At 42.3% G+C, this 23,616-nt stretch overlaps 1 protein-coding gene across 1 annotated transcript in view; it reads left to right on the forward strand.

Annotated features, from left to right (window-relative positions):
- acbd6 (acyl-CoA binding domain containing 6) overlaps positions 1-21,730 on the forward strand; it is a 28,765-nt gene extending 7,035 nt beyond the window's left edge. The window contains exons 5-8 of the mRNA XM_062395967.1: positions 1,500-1,605; positions 3,946-4,035; positions 18,605-18,635; positions 20,891-21,730. Coding sequence (XP_062251951.1) covers positions 1,500-1,605; positions 3,946-4,035; positions 18,605-18,635; positions 20,891-21,045 — 382 coding nt within the window. The 3' untranslated portion in view covers positions 21,046-21,730. The remainder of the gene's footprint in view (positions 1-1,499; positions 1,606-3,945; positions 4,036-18,604; positions 18,636-20,890) is intronic.
- Positions 21,731-23,616: the final 1,886 nt, after the last annotated feature.

Below are 23,616 nucleotides of genomic sequence, written 5' to 3' on the forward strand. Positions count from 1 at the left end.
GTGCAGAGGTTCATTAAAGAACTTTGTGTCTGTGGTTAGATTCACTTTTGGCTCTTTAGTCTCGCAGTAGACAATATAATGTGCTTATCGTGGACCGGAGAGGTTGATCTCCCCTGGGTGAAGGTTTTAGTTGTGTTTTGAGTATGGATTCTAATTGTGGAACAGAGAATCTCAAAGGAGCTGAGGAATTCTGCTGAGGTTCTCTGAGAAAACGGGTGGTCTCTGTTTTGGACTTGGCCTGAGGTTTTATCTTTACTGCCACCAAGGAGCTTGTGTTGTCATCAGCTTTTGTTTGTTTATTTGTTAGTTAGCAGGATTACGCAAAAACTACCTGATGGATTAATAGGAAACTTGGTGAAAGGAAGTGTTGTGGGTCAGGGAAGAAGCCATTAAATTGATTTGCAGATCCGGATCAGGGGGCGGTCCTATGAATTTCTTTTCCCTCTTTAACCTTGGGAGAAAGGGCATTTTTGACATTTTCACTGATTCCCTTATTGGAAATAATTCATAGTTCCTGATTAAGAAAATCAGGCCCATTGAGGGGACTGATATCTGGAAACTAGATTAGATTAAAGGGGACCAGTGGCCCACTCTAGTTTCACTTAACATACCTTTTTTTACTTATACGTTTTCTGTCAGCATACAAAGCATACATTAAGACACGTCCTTCAAGTGTCAGTTAGTTTAATAATAACGACCATGTTAAGGCCATGTTCTACCCACCAAATTTAACAACATCCTCTGTGTGAAAGATGTTGTGCAGCCTCCCATAGTGGCTCCTGTGTGGCTGGAGCCAGGTGTTTGCTGGGGGAGCAGTAAGGCCACGGTGAGGCAGAGCTGGCAGGCATCACAGTCAGGAACAGGGGGATTTGGCCTTGGGGATGACTGACTCACTGTGTGGGAGTGGTATAGTGGTGGGTATGTGGGATTTCTCTCAAACAATAGAGCACTAAATTCAATTAATCTGAATGGCCAGCATAGTTAAGCGAGAGGGGAAAGGCGTAAAGCTCTAAATGGGATTTCATCCCTTCTCCCCCCCTCACCCAGCAGTCCTCCGCCACCCCTGCACCCTGCCTCCCACCCGCACTCAATCCTGTCCCCAATGCCAGGAGGTGATTAGAGACACAGAGATATAATCAGAGTTGGGATGGTGCTGCTGTGAGCGTGTGTCGTATCTCAGTGTTCCCAAGGGATGAGGCACGTGTGGCTGCTGCTTTTGTGTGAATCATGTGTTTTTGTTATCTGTTATGACTTTGTGTTTGATGACTAAACACTGTAGTAACAGGTTTTTGCTTTCCTCCGCAAATGAATTTGGTTAAAGATTAGACTCGCGTAAACTGTTAAACTTAGAGCACCTCCAACAAATTTCCATTCACCTCCATAGCATTGTGCCGTGAGACGTAATATCAGAATATAAGTAAAACCAAAGCAACATCATCAGATTGACTGTATATTTTCCTTTCTCTTTCTATGTGTTTGCATTTCTGTGTGTCTCTCAGGGAAGAGGACAAGAACATCTTTGACTACTGCAGGGACAACAACATCGAGCATATCAGTCAGGCCATCGGCTCCCAGAAAGTGGAGGTCAATGCTACAGACGAAGAGGTAACTACAGTGTTTAAAGATATAAGTGAACTGAACAGGTGGCACGTAACATGACAGGAGTAGAATAAGGGAAGCAACCTCTCACCACAGAAAACAGCACGTTTAGTTTGTTGAAGTGTCTTTTACAAATACACATAATCCATCCCAGCTGCATGCTTGCTGTGTGGTGCTCTGACCTCTTGTGCACAAGGAAAGGTATAACCATCATGTAAAATACAGGTCACTGGGTCTTTTTTTTTTTTATTCATTGCATAATGGTTTTAATGATCCGAGGCCACAAACACATGGGAATCTCTCTCCAGACTGAGGTGTTTAAACTGTATGAACAGATATTATTAACACTGCAACGTGTTAGGTGGAGTCATCTGTCCTTGATTCATTATCAGTCAGGACCAAATGGTTGCTCTGTCAGTTCAGCCGCTCCTCTGATAAGCAGGCAGGTGGCTGGTGAGTTCCCAGTCAAACACCAGATGGTCGAGGGTCCACAGCAGCAGAAAAACTTCCATCCCTCTTGTAATCCCGTTGTGTGCTCGTCTGCAGTGCTGCTTCCCCAACAGCAGAGGGCAATGGTGAAGCTTCATCATCAGCAAGTGGCCTGATCTGCCTCTGCAGCTCAGAGAGATGGACACAGAGAGCGGCTCCTTCTCAGCGGATATTCAGTGTGTCAGTGACCAAATATCCACCTGTGTTACATGTTTCTGTTCTTAACTTGCTGTTACTAATGACATATTATAAACATATATTTTGGAAACAACAGTGATTTGGCTTTACAATTATAATCAAAAAACAATAAAACAACCGTAACAGTAATAGTTTTTTTTATTACATGCAGCTATAAAGATTTATAGTTGATCAACACGATCACCGTCCAAACAGGATACATCCTCCTGTATGATAACATATTTTGGAAAGTGATTACTGGACCAAAATAGAAGGAAAGTGTCAGTGTCAGATTTTTTATGTATGTAATTAATAAGTCATGATCATCTTTGGAAGACCTGACAACCGTACAATGTTATTGACTTAGTTTGACATTAATCAAATTGACACTTTAAATGTTTATTCATCCAAAAATAGAACATAACAGTGTTGACCTCAAACAAAACCTTTTTATATCAAGGCAGGAAAACTTGTTTATAGTTCTGTGTTGGGAGACACTTACCATTGTGCACTATATTTACTTTATTTGTCCTTACTGGGTCTTTTTGATTACTTCAATCATGATTTTTCTTTTAAAACCCAGACAGTCTAATAATCATTGTGCTTATTACTACTTATATGATTGTTTGGGGTTTTTTTCAGCGTAGTTTACCTGAAGCCTAAAGAGACAACTGTCATATTTCCGATGTTAAATTCAGAATCAACCACTATCTATTTAAATTGAAAGGTGCTATAACGTTGCAATTTGAGCATTTTATTACTGTATATCGCAAATCTTCTTCTAAGTATAAAGGTCCAAACTCTGAATCTGTCAATGTGTTTTCTCAGTGTTATCTTGAATGCTGCTTGAACAGTCCACATTTATAGTGTTTGTCACATTCAGACTGTTTTTAATCAGTGAAACACCCCAAAGCTCATGTAATAGTGAATTAGTGCAGTTCCCTGTAGAAAAGTCTGGTCTTCAGTGAAAATAGAACCAGCAGTCAACAGCAGCACACCTGCAACAGGGCAGGAACTAGTGAGAGAGAGAGAGAGAGAGAGACAGAGAGAGAGGAAGAGAGAGAGACACACACACACCAACTTATTGGTATTCTGGCCTGGCTCATAAGTATCCATTTCACCATGCAGCCGTGGTGATCAATATGATTTAAGCAACAGAATTGGACTCTGCAAGTTTGCTTTACCTAATTGGCCTCACTGAAAAATGAGCTTGCATGGTTTTATTAGAACAAGGATCTTGAACCTTAGGAGTGAATGATGTATACGTGTGTGTCTCCTTGTACTTCCATCTTTGAGTTATATACTTTATTCAGACACAGGATATCAAGACATGGTTGTAGATGTGTGGTTTAAATTGTTTTTTTGGTCAGTCATTTAGTTGTGATGGTAAGAGGGCTAGGAAATGAATTATCTCATGAGTTTCCTCACTTAGATAAATAACAGTACTGTGTGTGTGTCGATCGAGCTTTTCAGACTGTGTGAGGGTTCCTGCAACACAACTACACACACAGAGGTGTGGAACAGGAGATATATAGGTTGCATACATCAAATTTAACGAAATAAAGCTGATTTAAAGACTCCGGTGCTGTTAAATGTTTGGTCATACTTTGAAAGGTTTGCTCAGGGCAACTTTTTACAATATCTTCTCATGGTTTGCACTTGTGTGTTTTGCGTTCACAGGGTCGGGCTCTCCTGCACTGGGCCTGTGACAGAGGGCACAAGGAGCTGGTGTCTGTATTACTGCAGCACAAAGCAGACATCAACAGTCAGGTGAGTCTCTCCATCTCTGCATATTGACATGAAATGTTCTTCATAGAGTGGTCCTGGTCCTTTTTGGTAAGCTACAGCTACAGAAGTACTTGGCTCTTCCAAAACAGCAGTGAAAGAAACCCTCTAAAGATACTGCCGAACTGGAGTATCCTTTTAGGTTTGTGTGTTTTTAGAGTAGCCCCCTTCACAATACACAGTTTGAGAACTGGACTTACTTATGGAAGATCCCCAACTTTTAAACACACTTCATTTGCTGCTACAAGCGCATTCATCTAAAACACGGAGTCACACTGCAGAAATGCTTTGATCTTTCTCTTTCAACCCAGTATCATGTGTTTGTTGAGGTGTATCTGATGGATTTGTCACCACAGACTGTGTTTGAGGTCTGTTCCAGTGTGGATGAGCAGGTATCATTGTGCCTAATAGATGGAGATGAGAGGAAAGTGTCTGGAGTCTTTCCTATAACACCGCTCAGCACTCGTGTAAACCCAAAGCAAAAAGAGTGACATCTTCAGCACCCCCACTGTCCTCCTCTCCTCTCTCTCTCTCCATCCTCTCCCACCCTCGCGGAAGGTCACCTTTAATTCACTTTGTGCCACAGACAAATCCCCCAGGGCTTTGACAGACACAGTTAGCTGGTAGCTAGCCTGCTGTTTAGCCTTCCCAAGGTTTAGCCGCATCCAGGAGGCTTTAGCTTTGGCTGTAAGCTGGCTCAGCTGCACATCGGAGAAATTACTCCTCTTCCCTGCCCAGCGGCACGACATAGTGCAGTTCACCGGCGCTGCACGCTGAGGCTTTAACTGTAAGGCACAATCAATTGGAAGTAATCAGGCAAATTGTTTTACGTTGCACAACCCACATAATCAGGACATTTCACAAATGACTTTCTCTTTTGTGGTCATGCTCCAGACCCCTTTTGTTTTGAATGCAGCGGGGAGGGGATTTGTGGTGGAATGGTTCATAAAGGACTTAACAGTGGGATAACTACGAAAACACTTCGCTGATGATTTAGAGCCATATCAAGATGACAGAGGAGGAGGGTTGATGTATAGCGAAAGGCTTTTGTCCTTTGGTATGAAGTAGTGTATTCACAGTCACGTTTCTATCATTAAAATATGAATTATGTAGAAATATAAATACCCAAAGTTTTCAGCTGTCAAAGAAGGAAACATTAATCGTTGGTCAGGGGATATTGGATGGCTGAGTTTTCACCTACTTCATTGTATATCAAAACACAAAGTGTGAAAGTAATCCAATGCTCCTTTTTCCTTTTATATCATTTGTAGAGGAATAAACTAGGAGAGGGCGACAGTAGTGTAGAGTTTTATGAAAAATTGCCTTTTTTTTTTTTTTTTTGCAAATATGTGTATGTGAGTTTCTGGAGTTACGATAGAGCCAGTCAGAGTCCGACGTCGCCTGAATTCATGTGTTCAGTCCATCAGGACCTCTCCACCTGTCTGCCACGCAGGTGTCTGAGGGAGCCGGGCTGTGGACGAGACTGAATATTAAAGGAACTGGACCTCTGGTGGTTGCAGCAGATTTATGAGGTGGCACTGAGGTGGCTGAGAGAAAAATATAGTCAGCTAAATCATATCACTCTGTCGCAATGCCAAATTATCTCACTATGAAAAGCTTACAAAACGATATGCGTCTCATTAGAACCTGCTCGGACATCCTTTTGTGTGAGAGTCCGACAGAAAGGGAGGGAAAGAAAGGAAAGGAAAGGACCAACTTTTTTGTATTGGAGAACAATATAAAAAAAAATATATGGATAGTTTTATCCTTTTTGTCCAAAGCCTCTGTCACATGAAACAAAGAATCTGAGGTTGTGTGTGTTCATGAGAGGAATAGAGGAATGTTTGGGTTGTTTGCAGGCTATTAGAGAGACCAGTAATCTCTCTTGACCTCTACCAACTGCCGAGCAACCAGTAAATAAAGATCAAACATGATTTATGCTTAATTTGTTGATTAAAAAGGGGAGGGGGACTCCACAGTTATGGCAAAAAGTATTATTATTTGCTTGGCAGAGGAGGGAAATCGTTTGAAATTAATCAACTGATTGTTTTAGTGAATTGTTCCCAAACCCTGGTAACCTGCATTAAAGGCTCGTTTGATAGTTAATCCTGGATCAAGGCGGGCTGGGACTATAATAGGTAGCTGTCTGTGTGTTTGAATACGCAGATCACAGCTCTACCACCTGCCAACTGTAGATCCAGCCCTGGTGTCCATACTTTACCCCCCCACCGACCTCCCGTCTCCCACTGTATCACCGCTCCCTCAGCTGATTCTCTCAGAGAAACTGGGGCAGACAACAATGACTGGGAAATATGACAATAAGACCTGGTTTAATGTAATAATGGAAATTAAGGCTGAAACCCTGGACTTATGTTCTGGGTTCTCGAATGTATTTAAGAGCATTATTGAGAAATGAGCTTAAGTTAAGGGCATTCCTTCATATCACGTCTGCAGTGAATAGAAACCTGACAACAGAATATTAATATTAAGATTTGTTTAAAGAGAACAAGTGTCACAAAAAAAGGCTTTGTTTTAAAAGTAACTACTTTCATGACCAAAATATCTTTTACGATTAGCAAAAGCTGTCATTAAAGTTCTTCGTCTGATTCTTTGACTAATTTACTTTTCACTAATCAAATTCTTTCTGATATATGACTTCAAAGTCGGCCTTAGAAGCCATTCTGCAGCTTTTCATCGAATCACATTATCTCCTTCATTAAGTTTAAATTGCCCATTGCCAATGCCTTGCAAGAATATATGGTAAAATTTAATTTGTTTTCAAAGAATGAACCTAAATTAACTTTGCTAATTAAGTTTTAAACTTTGAAAAACAAAGAACTTTGTCAACAGTAGTTGACTTGTGTTAAGATACGATAAAACACTGAATGGATAATCATTGCACAAAAACTACAGACTTTACTTTCTCTACTGTTCACAAAAGCAAAAACATTGTTTTAAGAACGACCATAGAGAAATGAGAAATATCTGAAAAATTTGGTAAAGAAATATCTGAAGAATTTGGTAGTTTGTGTTTGTTATTTGTTTTGTTTAGAGTATGTTGTTTCAGTGGTCTAGACTTGAGTTTGTGTGTGTCCGCACTCCCTGTGGTCATCCTCTGTCCAGACGCTGTAATCCCACACCCACATCTACAATAAGCCTCATCCCACACACAGACACACAACTTTTCCTTTTCACGGTGAAATCCCAAACCCTCCTCTGACACTCCCAACGAGCTCTCGGGTTGCTACGGGGATGCATTGCTTATATGTAGCATGTCCCCATATGTGGGAACTGGAGTTGAAAAGACAGGGGCTTTGGTTCAGAGGTGTTTTTCAGACTACAACAAAGGTCAGGAATGGCCCCAGAGTAGATTTACACAATGTCTGACTTAAAGCGATTACTGCGAGGGTAAGTGACGGAGGCGGGATTAGTCTGACAAAGAGGAAGGACAGGTGAGATGCAGGTTAGCGCTGCTCAAACACAATGGCAGGAAGGAAACATCGTTGAGACTTAAAATTAGAGGAGGTGATAAGAGAAAGAGGCAATGCGTGTTCGAAACACACGGACCCATCTCACATGCTTTATACTAGACTCATTCCTGCATGTTTTTTGCTTTTCTATCTGCCTTTTCTTTTTCTCCTCTCCTCATCACTCCTCATCCCCTCCCCGCGCAAGCTCCCATCCCATCCCATCCCATCCCATCCCCTCCACTCCGTCGCTCCCTGCCTCTGCCTCTACTTTGTATTAAAACAACATGATCCATGAGGCGGGGAGGGCACCTCGCAGCACCGCTAATTCTAATTAATCCAGCGTGGTAGCACGGCCGCGGCAGGCCCCAAGCGCTCCCAGTCTATCAGATAGAAATTCATAACTTAATTGAGGTCAGAGCCTCGAGTAGCAGAACAAAAGTCTCCAGCCAGGACCAGCTAGATCAATAGTAATAAATATCTGACTGGGCAGCCTACAATTGGTGGCTAGAGAACACACAACAAGTCTTTATACACATAGTCTATATGTGGAGGCTGCAGTGAGTGTCTGGAGAGTCCGCGTGGTATCCACAGTTTGTGTTCGGGACAAAGTCAGTGTGTGTATGGCAGATTGTTTTAAAAGGTATATTCTGTGTGTGATGTGGGAGGAGTTGGAAAGATGATTTATGTTTTCTATTGTAGCCGAACAGTGAATTCATGACTGCCTGTGAAACTGATTCACGACTGATACGCACATGCTGTCACAAATCAGTGATGAACGTGGGAAACATGTGCAATAGAAAGGGATATTTACATAAATTGGCCGGGCTGATATATCGGCTGATATTAGCTAATTGCAGATATGTCAGTATTGGCGTGACGGCCGATAACAATGCTGTACAGAATGCCAAACATGTGTTCAAGGTTATTTATGACCAGCATCGTCACCAGAAAGCGTTGACAAGTTTATTTTTGCGTGTCTAAAGCATCCGATCCTGTACATATTGTGCTAACTTCTTATTTATGACTTCTTCAATATGAAAATATTCAAAGATCAGCCTCAAAGATCTATTATCAGTCAGGCTCTGTCAGCTACAAAGTAAGAATATGGACATTCTGCATGTCAAATTAGTCAAAAAGTTGGACTCTCTTGTAATTATGAACCCTGCAATTTACAAGCAGCTAAAAGCTATAAGAAAAACCATATATTTTTATTTACATGTTCTTAGATATGGTTTTTATGCATGAGCCAAATCCTCGGCTCACAAATCAAGTGGCATGTCAATGAAAATATTCCATTCTAATCAGATTGAACGATTTGAAGCATTAGCATCTGTTCATGCACCTTCGTCATGAAACAGAATATTTAACTGGTATCAATATTTATTGAATTTCACTTGAACATTCAGCAAAAATCAAGCAATACCCTCTACTTTTTTGTGGATACTGTGCAGCTATTGAAGCCACTTTAGAGCTTATTCCAGTGTAGCAAACAAAGAGCCCCCAACCCTCTCATCTGTGTCCTCTACTGTGGTGTCAACTACTTGTGTGTTCACAGTGGTAAACACACGCACATGCACATACACACAGACTGACACACCCGCACACGCACATGCACACACTCCATGTTGGCTGATTGAAATTCTATGGTGGAGGCATTATTACACGTTTGTATCCCTCCCCTTTCCCAGCAATGCCTCCTATAACTAATGGCTCAGTCAGCCCAGTCATAACAAATATTCAGCAAGATTTGTCATAATTGTGCGTGTGCCTGTGCGTGCGGCCATGCTTGTGTGTGTGATTGTGTAACCCATACTTAGAATATATAGGGTCTTGAAGAAAGAAAAGGGAGCAAGCTGGGTAAGTGTAGGAGAAGAAATAAACAGTGAATTCAAAGAAAAAAAATACGATGGAGGGAGAAATAGATTCAAGTTAACGACACAAGTAAAGTTGCATGATTTATCAAAATACAATGTGTAGTCAAGACAGTGATAACTGTTAACACACCATTCAGTCCGCAGAACTGCTTTATGGTCATTTAATATAACTTTTGCATCTATGTGGTGAAAAACCTTTTATTTGTACAGAATCTGATTCCCTGGTTACGCTCCTGTCTGTATTTGGTATAAATTCTACAGCAGAAATTCTTTCACAAATTATAGTGACACCAGTCATATGGCGAATTGTATCCATGTATGCTTGTGACATCACAAGTATTCTAGCTTTTCCTGCATTCAAATAACACAGTTACCATGTGTGCATCTGTTAGTGTAGAAGAGTGTGATGTTTCTTAGGATATTTTGTGATATCATATTTCTACAGCTAACAATATCAATCAGTTTGCTGTTTATTTTATATTATTAGTTATGTGAGTCCATGAGATTTCTTATGATAATTCTCATTCCTGAGTCCAAGGAGACGTCTTTAAATGTCGTGCAGTCCGGCCAAAATTCAAGAAAATAAAAAATATTCACTTTACAATGATATAAAATAGAGAAAAGCACCAAGTTGTCTTATTGGAGACGCCGAAACAAGCAAATATTTGGCTCACATGATTGATCAATACCCAAAAGAGATGCCTTTTAATTTACTGCTAATCGATCAGAACTGAAGTGATAAGTCGATTCATCAGAAAACACCAAGTGAATAACACACACACATAAAATCCACCATAGCCACCACACACAGCACTTGATGCTTTATAAGCCACACTGTGAGCCGCTCTTATGGGATTCATATTTAGTACTTGCTGCACATTAGCTGGACTCGTTGAAATGAGAGCTGTTGCCGTGCTGTGTTAAAAGGGCCTATCCGACACACACACAGTTATGAATCCATAATATGAGCACTCAAAAAAGAGCCAGCAAGTTGACAGTAATAGTGCAGCCTAAAGAGCCATTCCAGCAGGTAACAGTCCTCTTTGCCATCATCAGCTGTTGTTTCTTTCTTATTGGCCACTCACTGGGCCTTGCCTACACTCAACTATTTGATTTCCATCGTTCTTAACCGTCCACATAAATTGTCAGGAGCATTAAAGCTGTCCTCGACCGCCTCAGACAGAGGGGGGTGGGGAGAGAATAAGAGAGTGAGGGCTGGATACAGACAGTGAGGGGAGGGGACAGGGGTGAGGAGAGAGAATAAACAAAGTAAGTGTTCTGCCTTCCATCAGTCTCCCGCAGTACTCAGCTTTATGAGTCCCTCACTCCAAATGCCTCAGATGCAGCCCCTGCTGCCTGGCCATTGATTTTCATATTACACTCTTTTATGTATTTATTTATTTCATATATTTCTTTTTAAACATCATCGATGGGCCGCTGGAGGACAGGCGGGGGCCTCTGGTGATGTTAATACTCAGCCCAAACCTTATCCTCCTCCGTGATGGGTTTAATGGAGGCTAAGGTGTCCCACGGGAACAAGCAAGCCCGGCGACATGGGGAAGGGAGGGAAGGGTGGAAGGACGGAGGATATGCATGAAATGCGTGAATCGAAAAGGGTAACAGGGTTAGAGATGCAGATTTTGAGAAAAAATAGATCTAAGAGAGGAAAACAAGAGGATTTATTAGTTTTATGTGACAGAGAAAGTGAAGAAAGTCATAATATTGTGTGTAAAGGTGTCTTCAGCCCAGTAAAGCCTTTGCATTGAGATTCTGCTCAGCTTTATACACTCTTGTAGCATTTGTTCCATACCCATAGGGTTGAGCTATATGGTTGTGCATGGACGACATCTAAGGTGTACAGCACCTTTGGGCCTGGCATCCCCCAGGATTCCTTAATGGTTTAGGATTTCTCCCCCTAAACCTGGATTTTCCTGATGGTAGGTGGGGGTCTGAGGGGAAAGGGGGATCACCCCGGCACCTGAAGGACGCACCCAGGAGGTCTGAAGAGCAGTGAGTTTGGCTAATTTGACCGTGGGTGGCAATGCTCACACGCTGAGTGGCAAGGTTACCTCGCCCTGCTCACAGAGGAGACCAAGATTCAATTAGTGCTGGCCCCAGTCTCTAGATCCTTTTAACAATGGGAGGGGGGCTTCCTAAAGCACATGCATGCACGCACGCACACACACACACACACGCAAACGCACACACACATGCACGCATACACGCACACGCACACACAGCAGACATAGGCCCAACCTCATGTGCAAGCTCAGCCCTGTCTTACATCTTAGTCATAAACAAAACGTGTTGGTTTGTGATGGTGCATCCGCTTCATGTTTTGTTGACATTACTGGTTAATATTGTCCAGACCATGTCATATCATATATTTTTCAATTCAGTACAATTATTCGTCGTTCACTTCATTTCACCAGAATATATTTCAGTGACAATATTGCTTTCCAAGATTCGGGTTTCCATCTCACATTTATAGATATTGGCATCACAACACTACAGGCTGCTCGTAATTGTAACATTTTTAACTGCAGATATTTCCAGGAAATGTGGACCCAACTTTACAAAGTCTTAGCTCTTCATGAACTGGTGAATCCGACTTGAAATGTAACGCATTGTTTGTCGTATGACACAAAATCCATTAGAGACTTGCCTGAGAAGGGTAATCTATCACAGTTAACATGTATTCATTTTTTTCTTTTCAAAGTTACACTTTTGGTGCATATAATAAAACTTTGACTTTTGACAGTCAAAGTCAGAATATTACAGTGTGTGTGACACAGTACTATGGAATTTTGTTAGATTTTGCCTGAAAAAGGTTCCCGTTCTTTAACCAGCTCATTATAGTGGATGTAATATATAATTGTGACATTTTAATAAAGCAAAGTTTACAAATTTAAATTGTCTGTTGCACAGACAAAGAAACAAACAAACCATTGTCTGTAAAGTGTGTAAAAGTGATAACATCAGGTGTAAAAGTGAAAGACCAGCAGTGTGGATCCTGTAAGTTGTGAAGATGTCTGGTCTGTGGTGCAGGTGTCACAGTAGCTGCTCTGGCCACAGATATGTGACCCGGTGAAAGAAGGGTCTCCTCTCCTCCATCTTGCTCAAATCTGCGCTCTGCTCTGTGATGGATGGCACCTGCTCATCATAATGCTATCCACTGGAATCTGCATACCAATGATCCCTGTCGCTTATCGATTCACCCCTCATCTTCCCAACACACACCCTTGAGACTGATACATACTCACGCCCGCTCGCTGTCTCCCTCCCTCTCTCCCTCCCCCAGCCACTGTCATTATAAAAGTCAGCAGCTGCTGCATGCATTGATCATAAATCATAATTGGTTGTCCATTTTTCCCCACTTGTTTAATGTTGCTGTCAGGGACAGCGGAGGGGGAGAAAAGGGGGGCTGCGAGGAGAGGACGAGCCATGGAGAGGACGAAAAGCCAAAAGAAAGTTTTGTGAGACGCAGAAATTTTAGAAATAAAGAGAGAACACGGAGAAAAGAAGTAGAGGAATAATGTCGTAGAACGTGAGGGATGGAACAAGAGAGGAAGTAGTGTTGAAATAAATGTAATAGGAAAGGTAAAACACGGTTTTGCCTTTCCCCGTAAGATTGTTTCACGCAGAACTGCTTGCATGATTTTTTAAGAGGAAGATTAAATCACATCTTTAGACTCCGGAGTCTCGTTGGGGAAGCCAGTTTTCTTAGTAGTCATTGGAGGAACTGCCCATTATCTGTGACTCTTATCCTTTTGAGGGTCGTGGAGGGGCCTCAGCCAACGTGTAGCAGCATTTACACGTAATGCCTCCGTCGTAAAAATACCTTTATTTTTATTTTTCTACTTTTCAATACAATAAACGTTTTTTTAAATAAACAGTATGATAATCACAAAAAATTAGAGAAAAATAATAAAGATACAGATAATGAAATTAATAAACATATGACATGTGTCTTAAGAAGAGAGATAAAACATGTAACCGATTCTGCTAGTCTAATCTCCTCTGGCAGATTGTTCCACAGTGTAGAGGCCCAAATAGCAACGGCTCTGTCCTCTTTGGTTTTGCTAGACTTTGGAAGGACTAGCGACGCCTTACCACAGGATCTCAGGCTGCGTCCTGGCTCGTAGGGAGATAAAAGTTCTGAAATATAGGGAGGGGCCAGCCCATGCCTGGCTTTGAAACTGATTAAAAGAATTAAAAAATCAATCCTAAAATAAACAGGCAGCCAGGGAGAGGATCCTAAAACACAATTTAAAAACGTTTTCATTCTCAACCCTAGACGCCACCCTTCACCTGAGAGCTACTGACATTTTCTTGTTGTTGTGAATCCGTCTGACCTGGACAATCTCCTGCAGCATTCTTCATGTGTGAGAGGCAAACTCCAGAGGATGTCCATGAACCAGGGTTCATGTCTGACAACAGCTACATAGAGACAAACAGCCATTCACATCTACAGGCAGCTTAGGGTCTGCAATCAACCTAAGCTACCTGTCTTTGGACAGTGGAAGGAAGCTGAAACACTCAGAGAACATGCAACCTCCACAGAGACTGATCCTAGTCGACCTTCAGGGTCCAAACCCGGCGAGGTGACCGTGCTTACCACTGCACCAGAGAAACATTGGAATATTTTCAAATAATCCTTTACATTTAATTACAGCGACGGCCATTGAAGCCATATCTCTGCTCACACCTGAGAAATGAAACGCTCATCTCGTTGTATTACAGAGGCAAGACGACCGTCAATCATCCTCACTATATGTTGTTGGTCTACAGTTCAATTACAGTACAATTTTTCCAAATGAGAAGATGGTTTATTAATTCTAAATTTCAGTTTATTGGAATTTTTTTTGTCCTTTACTAAAATAAATACCACTTAAATTATTACTTTTAAGAGTGACACCATTCTTATTAAGAGATATAAGACAAATTGTACAAAGAAGATAAACTACCACATTTTCTTTTTCAATTTTGAAGAAATGCTTTGGTTTAGCAGCATAAAGAAATGGTGTTAAATAGATTAATCCTCACAGTGGCTTCCTCTTCACTCACCCATACATTGTTGTTGAGTACTGTTGGCACTTGGATTGGCAGGATATGAAAACATGAACCCACTGGGACTCCACAGTCATAGAAATACCGACACACGCTGCGTTCTCTGCTGCACACTCAACAGCTGCTGGTGGGTTTGACAGACCTCTACCCACAATCCCTTGTCGGGCTTGGACACAGACGAGCATAATAAAACCCAGAATGAATTAAACAGAGTTCCGAGCGGACACAGACTCAAGGGACTTCCAGGTCCTATTTGTATCCCTGACCTTGAAGCTTTTCTTCTCTGATGTGCCCTTCTTGCCTCCTCTTCATGCAGGTATGAACCACAGATCCGGTTGAACATTTAAAGAATCGTTGTCCCATATTGTCTGAGATCTGTGAAGTCAGACTGACGGAGGAAACAAGTGTAACCACTTTCCGGAAATAGACAGAATATCTGTGACAGCTCCTTTGTGCAGAAAAACGTGCTCCAGACGGGGTTTCTATTTGTTCCTGTTTGGCCTCATTTTGACCTTGAGTCGTCTGGAAAATCCAGAACTCTACTTCTACTTTTCACACACACACAATAATTTTGTATCAGGCTTTGCTTTCCTTGGATCAGTTTTGGACTTTATTTTGATCTTTTTAGGCATAAAACTAAAAAAGTAAGACCGCTTGCCTGATCTCTCTATGTATCCATGATTTCTTCTCATTCCTTTTCATCCATTTGCTTCACATCATTTGTCTGGTAGAAATGATAGATTGGTGTGACTTAAATTCAGCTGCAATTGTACTAGTAGATCAATCCCTATCCATGCTGCTCCTAAGCATATTGCTCCTCCCATTAGGGTGATACAGTACCACACTGGGCTGGATCTCTGCTGCTGCTATTGTGCACTCTGCTGACGTCCAGTCCAGCGTTTCTGCATCGCAAGGGGAAACTTTGGATGACATGTAAAAGCAGGGGTTTCAGGGCTACATGCCTCAGTAATGGGATGGACACAGGGGTGCACCCGAAAGGGGGGGGGGGGGGGGGCAAAATGCTACGCTAGCTAACTGCAGGTATTGTGGGGGTGGTGGTGGTGGGGGGAGGTGTGTCTCTTCCAGGCTGCTTCCAAAGCAAATGGAAGACAATCCAATTTCCTGTGATTCCATCAAGCCTCCGTCCTGGATCCAGGGGCATTAGGGAACGCTGAGAGGACAGGCCCCTGACCCCTCACATGAACATGCAGGAAGCATGTAGGCTGCACACACTCACTGGCACGCACAAACCGTTCCCTCACAAACACACACGCGTGCAGGCAACAACAACTAATATCTACATTTTATTTTTGCTTTTAATCACACTGAAGGCTGCAGCTACTGTAATTTTTATAGTCGATTGATGTACCGATTATTTTCTTGGTTTTTCTAATAGGTTTTACATATCTCCGCCAAGGAGGTCATGTTTTTATCTGTGTATGTTTGTTATCGAACAGGATTATGCAAAAATTACTCTCCTTATTTCCATGTGATTTTGAGGAGGTGTGGGGCATGGCCCACGGAAGAACCCATACAATGTTGATCCAGGGGACAGATATTTATCTGATTCAAATAAAATATGGATCGAGGGAATTTAAATGTGGTTTAATATGGGAACAGTTGGGACTTTGTAAAGATATGCCCTCTACTGAGTACTTGGTTTATAAAGTCAGATGAAAAACTTATTTTTTCCAGGGCCTGATGTCTTCCATAAATCACACTTTACGATGATAAAAAAGTGATGGAAACCAAAAAAGTACAGTTCTGTGATTTTCTAAGTAGTTTAAAATGAATGTCCTGTTGATAAACTCAGAATTTGATCTCTGTTTTCATTGCACACTAACTATCTCTATTCCCTGTGAGTTAGCTGTCATTCAGTCTTGCTTTGTGCGAGCGGGCGTGCGTGTGCTCGTTTAACAACTAACTGCAGATTAACGCTTGCTGCAGATTAGGGCTTAAACCCCTTACACTTTAATTATAACTGTATGTATTTATGTGCATCAAGGTCTATCACTTGGCCCCGGCTCAAAACAGCTGTCACTGTCCCCATGTGCCAATTGTGTTTTTTTTTTTATGCAGTAAAATAAAGGCAAATTTAGTGAGGTATATTTACACCCCCCCCCCCCCCCCCCCCCCCCTTGGAGCGTCATTTTATTTTTACAGACCTTATTGAATACCTTTTGTTTCTGTATTTGTTTGTTTTGGTTCTGTTTCTGTGCTGCCCTCTTTTCTCTAAACTCAACATCATTGTGAGAGACAGACACATCGTCCGCAGTACATCACACAACTCAACTCGAGACAGACAGCATTGTTGTCTTGAGTTAACCACGGTACGCTTTCCACGCTGGTGGCGATTTGCATCTGTGCTCTGTGATCCACCCAGAGGGAATAGAAAGCTCTAATCCAATCAGCAGGTCCCTGAAGTGCTGCCCCTGAGAGTGTGTGAGAGAGAAAGGGAGCGAGAGCAAGAGAGAGAGAGGGACAACAATAGGATCACTCTGCTCTGGGCCCACCCAGAGAGGGAAGACAGGAGACAGACGAAGGAGAAGAGGAGGAACAAGAAGGAGGCTTGAAAAGGAAAGGGATCAAGATTGAATAGGGGACTAAACGGAAAAGAGCAAGAAAGGTGGATGTGGTAATGCAAGGAGAGAGAGGGAAAAAGGAGGAGTGAATGGAAAAAGAGAGCGAGATGACTTTGGGTGACAGAAATGAGGGAGGTGTGGTTTGGAGGTCAGAGGAAACAGAGGCAGGATTGGTAGAAAGTAAAGGAAGGACATGGAAGTGACCTCACAGGAAGGATGTGCTGTTGGAAGGGCAAAGGTGGAAAGACGCATGATTAATTTCACCGCAACAGTTTTAGTAATTTGGTGGTTTTTCCACTTCAGTGACATTTTACAGCGTCAAGGCAAATGTCACGGCGCCTGCTGGCTCCTAATCTGAAACCACTGTGCTCGGCTGAACGGCTCCTCTTGTTCCTGCACCGGAGGCAACAATTTGACCATTTATCATCATTATGAGGCGCAAAGGCAGCCACGAGCTGTGATTAAGAAGTGAATCTCCTGTTGATGATGCCTGTCATATATTGTGTCTTATTATACCTGCACACACACACACACACACACACACACACACGTCCCTGTCCCCAGTCAAACAGTTCTTACAAGAGTTATATCTTTGCCATTGACCCCATGACCCCAAGTATCATTTTTATGGTTCTAAGGACACATATACACGCACGCACGCACACACAAACACACACACAATATATACACACACACATGGACAAAGAGTAATCTGAGTAAACTGATTCCAAGTACCCCATCCTGCTGCTGGAAATGTGTTTTATGCTCAACAGGAAACAGAACCTGACCATTGCATTATTTCTTCCAGTTTGATAACATCTGCTATATCCTAGAGTACTTGGCTGTTTTATGAAATGATGGAGCCTTTTTACCTCAATTGATGAGGTTATGTTTTAATCGATGTTGATAACTCAAAACTATTAAACCAATTTCCATGAAATTTTGTATAGAGATGACTCAAGGAGAAACCCATTAAATGTTTGAATCTGGAATTTGTTCCACTTCCTTTGACCTGGGGAGGTAGCACATGAACTTTGGCGTATGTAAAGGCTCTTTGAGCGCCCTTCAAGTTTAAAAATTAACAATTTATTTTTTAAATTGTTTATAATGAGTCATGTCTTCAGTAGGAGCAAATAAGCTTGAAGGCAAATGCCACAGACAAAAGAAGTCCTTTCGGACGAGTAACAGTTGGGGCCCTCGTTGCAATATGTTGACCTGTAGTAGCTTTTTCATGTTGATCAGAGCTGGAAGTCATCTGCAAGATGAAAGTTTTGTTTTGCAGGTCACTTGTTTCTCAAATCAATATTTCATCTTCTCATGATCCCACTTTGGTACAATGAACAGCTAACACCTGGCAGGTAATTGGTTTTCCAGCAGCCGCAGGTTTCCTGTTAACTCTTGGAAGTTTGATCAAAGTAATTTCCAATCTCTCTCTCACCAAACGCTGGCAATACATATGTTTTATTTTTGACTCTATTCTTGGAATTTGTATTCTAATATTTAATTCTTCCCCAGTCGCAGGCCTGTTGAATTAAAGGCTTGTTTTTGTCTTTTACAGGACAATGAGGGACAAACAGCGCTACATTATGGTAAGGAGGTCTCTGTTATTCATTTCTACGGTCCATAATGTTATACACTCACTTTCAGGGATGCAGAGTTTACTTCTGGCTTGTTTTCTAGAAAGACTCGCTCTTTGCCTACATTTGTCTCAAATGTGTCATTTTACCTCCTCTTCCTCCAGCTCCTCATGCCATCCCTTATCTTTACTTTCTACAGTGGGTTTAATTCAGTATATCTCGTTCCTCTCTGCTGTATCCCGTGTGTGTGTGTGTATGTGCACTCATGTGTCTTTTGGTATGTGTGAATGTCTGTCTGGTTTTGTGTTGTGCATGTGTGTCTATGTGTGTGTAATAATCGCCCAGCCTCCCAGAGGAAATCAGCAGTGGTCCTTAGACTCCCCTGACCCTCTCATGCCCCAACACACATGTCCCTGAGGGGCGGTTCCTCTGTCCTCTGAGCTTGTGTGTGTGTGTCTGTGTGTGTCTGTGTGTGTGTGTGTGTGTGTGTGTGTGTGTGTGTGTGTGTGTGTGTGTGTGTGTGTGTGTGTGTGTGTGTGTGTGTGTGTGTGTGTGTGTGTGTGTGTGTGTGTGTGTGTGTGTGTGTGTGTATATGAGTGTGTGTCTTTTACTGTTGCGTGTGTTTTTCAAGTGAGTGTAACTACACCATCTGTCCCCCAGCTTGGTGGCTTTGGAGTTGGGATGTTGCATCACCCACCAGAGATACACACACACACACACTCACTCAACAGAGGGAGCCTCGAGGATGGGGCATAAAAAGATGACTAATAAACATAAGCGATGAACTCCAAGAGACAAATAGCAGAGAATGAAAATTCATTCCCACCTCTCTTTGCACAGGGCCACAGTAGCTGGCAAGTGATTAATTGAGGGTTTACTGCTCACCATAAATTGTTCTCCTCCTCTACGGCTCCCCTGAGGGCCAGCCACTTTTTACAGCTCAAGGCCCGGGCGAGACACACGCCGCCACGCGCACACTCACCGCTGGCTAAATAAAACACTGTTTCGATCAAAAACAGGAGGACTGCGAACGTGGCTGGGAAAATAAGCCAAGCTTTGTTAGTCTGATTTGGCTGAAAGACAAGTGATTCTTCTTCTGGTGGCTCTTACACACTTTGCACTTTTCATAGACACGAACATGCACATGCACACACACACACAAATGCATTCCCACGTATCATCATATCTCATGCGTACACACACCCGCCATGCAGCCATCAGCCACCCCTGGGCTGGAGGTTAAAAGGCCTGGCTGTCAATCAGTGCGACTGCTGACATCAGCGATCATGTCGCAGCACAGTCTGCGCTTTAAGAGGAGCGAGCAAGTGACACCGACAGAGAAGTGCACTCAGAACGAGAGAAGAAGAGAGGGAGGGCGAGTTGAGAGGTGGCAGAGGGACGAGAGGTGCATTGGGAACGCCGGGACCTGCTAACTGGGTTAAGAAGGTGCATGCCCCCCCCCACACACACACACACACAGGGACACACCAGACCCTTTTAGTAGAGCACAAACTGTCAATGAGGCAGAATTGAAGTGTTTGAGGGAACCACAGAGTCAGCCCAGTGACAGGACTGGACCTGCAAATTGGCTTTTCATTAACTCCAGCACTGTACCACTGTTTGAAACTAGCACGTCGAGGAAAGGGAAGAGGCTAATTCACAACAAGGACATTTAACCAATCAAGAATATGTGACTACAGCCACACAGGCATCTCTAGGAGGTTGTAGACACAGCTAAACTCTAAGCTAAATGCTAACATCACTACGGTAACAGGCTAAAAATGAAAATGCTAACATGTAACTTAATTCAACTGATAACAATAATAAAAAGTACAGTTATGGTTGAGGCTGATGGAAAAGTTGTCCGCTCTGCAGGAGTTGTTTCATAAATCAAAGTTCTGGGATGTTTCTGGATGAAAATATGAATGGACCAAGTTTCATGGCCTGGCTTGAACAGTTGTCAAGAGAATTTACAAAAAATACTTCCAATGTCAACCTCCTGGTGACGCTAAAGTTAAGGCGAACCATCAAAGTCATTGCGATTCATCATCAGGGAACCATGAATATCTGCACCTAATTTCCGTGCTGATCCATTTATCCATAATATCTAAAAGGTGTTCCTCCTCAGGGGACCTCTGCAGAACTGGGATATTTCCATGAGTATGCTATAAAGTGCTAACTAAAAAAAGCTAAATGTTTGTCCTGTAACTCGTTTCATATTATTTCTCTCCTAACTCTACCTTTATTTCTCTCTCTCCTTTTCATAGCATCTGCGTGCGAGTTTGCAGAAATCGTGGAGCTTCTGCTGAACTCCGGAGCCGATCCATCAATCAAAGACATGGAGGGCTCTCTCCCTGAGGAGGTCACTGAATCCAGCGCCATCTCCTCCCTCCTGCGCCAGCACACTGCTCCCAAAGGCTAGACCACCTCTTCCCACCCACCTCCCAGCTCCGAGTCTCATCCCTGTACCAGTCATCTGACCCGGCTTCCCTTCTTCATTCCTGAAGAGACTCTGTTCAACCCCAGCAGTTGTAGACCAGGATTACAGAGGTTTTATTTGACTTTATTTCCAAATACTTTTGGTGAGTTCACTTCATCGACTTAGCTTCTCAGATCTAAGGGTGTAAACATTAGCCCTCTAATTTACAATGAAACACACTGCATTTATTTTCATCCTTTGAAATATTATATACTGACCTAATCTGCCCAGAAGGGTTGGGTGATATGATGATAAGTGTCTGTCAGCTGGTCGAGACTTTGCTAACTGGGTTAGCTATACTTTGAATTATCTCTTCTGGTATGAGACCATTGCAGCAATATTCCAGATCATTGAGCAGGACTGCTTATTGGCAAAGTTACAATTACACAAGGCATTGTGGGAACCAAAATCAGACATTCCCATCCACTAATACAATTCCTGGAAAATCATATCAAAAATTCTGTACAACATGAAAAGATTTTCTACATATCGCCCACCCCTATAGCGCAGGTCAGACAACCAACCAGAGCTTTTAGCCTGGGTCAGCTCCAATCATTATTCAGTTGTGTTATGTTTCAAGGAATGCTTTAATCATTTTACATATATTATCATTAAAGTCTTAAATGAACCAGTTTCCTCTGACTTTTGTTCTCTGCTCATATATGTCATAGTTGCCATCAAATGTTATATTATACTTCTAAACTTACTGTTTTACCCATAGACTGTATATAAAGATGGAAAAGTGGAGACTTGTTCATCTTTAAACACAGTCTTTAGTTTGACCTCATAATGTCTTGTGTGTATTTACTGCTCCTACTTATATTTCATCCCAAACTCACATATCACCACAGTGACCGCTTTACCAGGCAAAAAAAATATTAATTATTAAATGTTTGTTGACGTTGAACAAAATAAACATTATGTCACTGTACATTTAAAATTAGGTATTTTAGTCTTGTGAACCACCTCCCAACAAGCAGGTAAGGAAAAACACACAATGTTTTTAATTAAAGTTCATTTAAAATGGATGTGATGCCAAAGCTGGTGGCTGATCACAAGCACATCAGGAAAACATATTCAGAATGGAATTTACAGAATAAACCAATATAAAGATACTTTTTTGGACTGGCTATGGCAGCATGATGATCGGTCTACCAAGATAATGTCAGAGTGACTGAAAATCCCACCAATATGATATGATGCACCGGTATAAACAGTACTTGCGTAAGTTCTTCTACATATGCTTGGATACAAAACCGTTCTCTAAAAGCTGCCTCTCTACTGTTATGTCATATAGAAGAGAGCTGGATGTTCTCCAAAAAAAAAGAAAGAAGAAGAAACAAGCTTTGGTCTGAGGCCAAATCTGCTCTGCTTATCCTCAGGCCCCTCAGATCAGCACATTTTCTCTGCCTCAGCTCACACACACTCCACCAGATGAGAACACACTAAATCTGGATCTCGGTTCTTAACTACAGCCTCACCAAGATGCAAATGCACATTTGGTACACAACAGTGGGGACAAAGCTTAATCCCTTGTACTCTCTAACACACTGCCCTGCTCTGCGCCTCCCCCCCACCCATCCCTGCCATCCAGCGTTTTACTTAAAACCCTGGAAATCTGCTTTGACACAAGGCGTTAGATAACCATCTGAACATGTCTGCTTGTAGCCTGTCAGTCACTCACAGATCCGTGACAGCGGGAGAGGGTCTACACGACATTGGTAGTCATCACCAGGGCCACCGCTTCAAATTCAATTCTTGTCTTGACAGCTGTTGTACAGTTCTTGCTGTGAATTGAGATGCAATTGAGCTGTGCAAAACACGAGGTGAATTAAAGTCCCTCCACGTGATGCCTCTGCATCTGTATCTGCATCGCCCCTTCATATCTCACATGAGAAAAAATAGGGCACGCAGGGATATTTATTCCTTGAATCATCATCATTCACCTTTGTGAACTTCTACTATAGTGCCTTCGTCAGGGAGGATCCCTAACTGAGTTGAGGAGAATTCTTTTGAGTATTCAACCTGAGTCTGAGACGTGATGCACTACAATCCCACAAAGAGACAACCAGTGATCATCTCATTGTTATGAATTCCATCCACATCCGGCCATTAGGCTGTTGGTGTATCTGTAAAGCCTGTTTGGGGCCCGTTGTTGTCTCCTCGTTGCTTCCTAAACCCCGTTACACTGGCTTGAGGTAAGAGGGGGTGACGGCAGCCGTGCTTCCCTCCCGTCTCGTCTGCAAGACTCTGACACTAAGCCCATTATGCTTCCATTATGGGGCTTCAATTTTCCTCTGAGCTTTTCACTTTTGACACTGCAGCTCCTTCCATCTCCAAACCGCAGAGACACACACACACACACACACACACACACACATACATCCTCCGGGCTCAATATTGTTCAGCCGTTCTGAATATTTATGCATTTTTCAGAGGTGAAAAGTAATAAACTACATTTACTCAGGCAGTACAGTTAAGTAAAGTTTTTCAGGAACCAGTACTTTGCTTGAA

Source organism: Platichthys flesus, chromosome 9 (assembly GCF_949316205.1).
Source record: "Platichthys flesus chromosome 9, fPlaFle2.1, whole genome shotgun sequence".
Taxonomy (NCBI): domain Eukaryota; kingdom Metazoa; phylum Chordata; class Actinopteri; order Pleuronectiformes; family Pleuronectidae; genus Platichthys; species Platichthys flesus.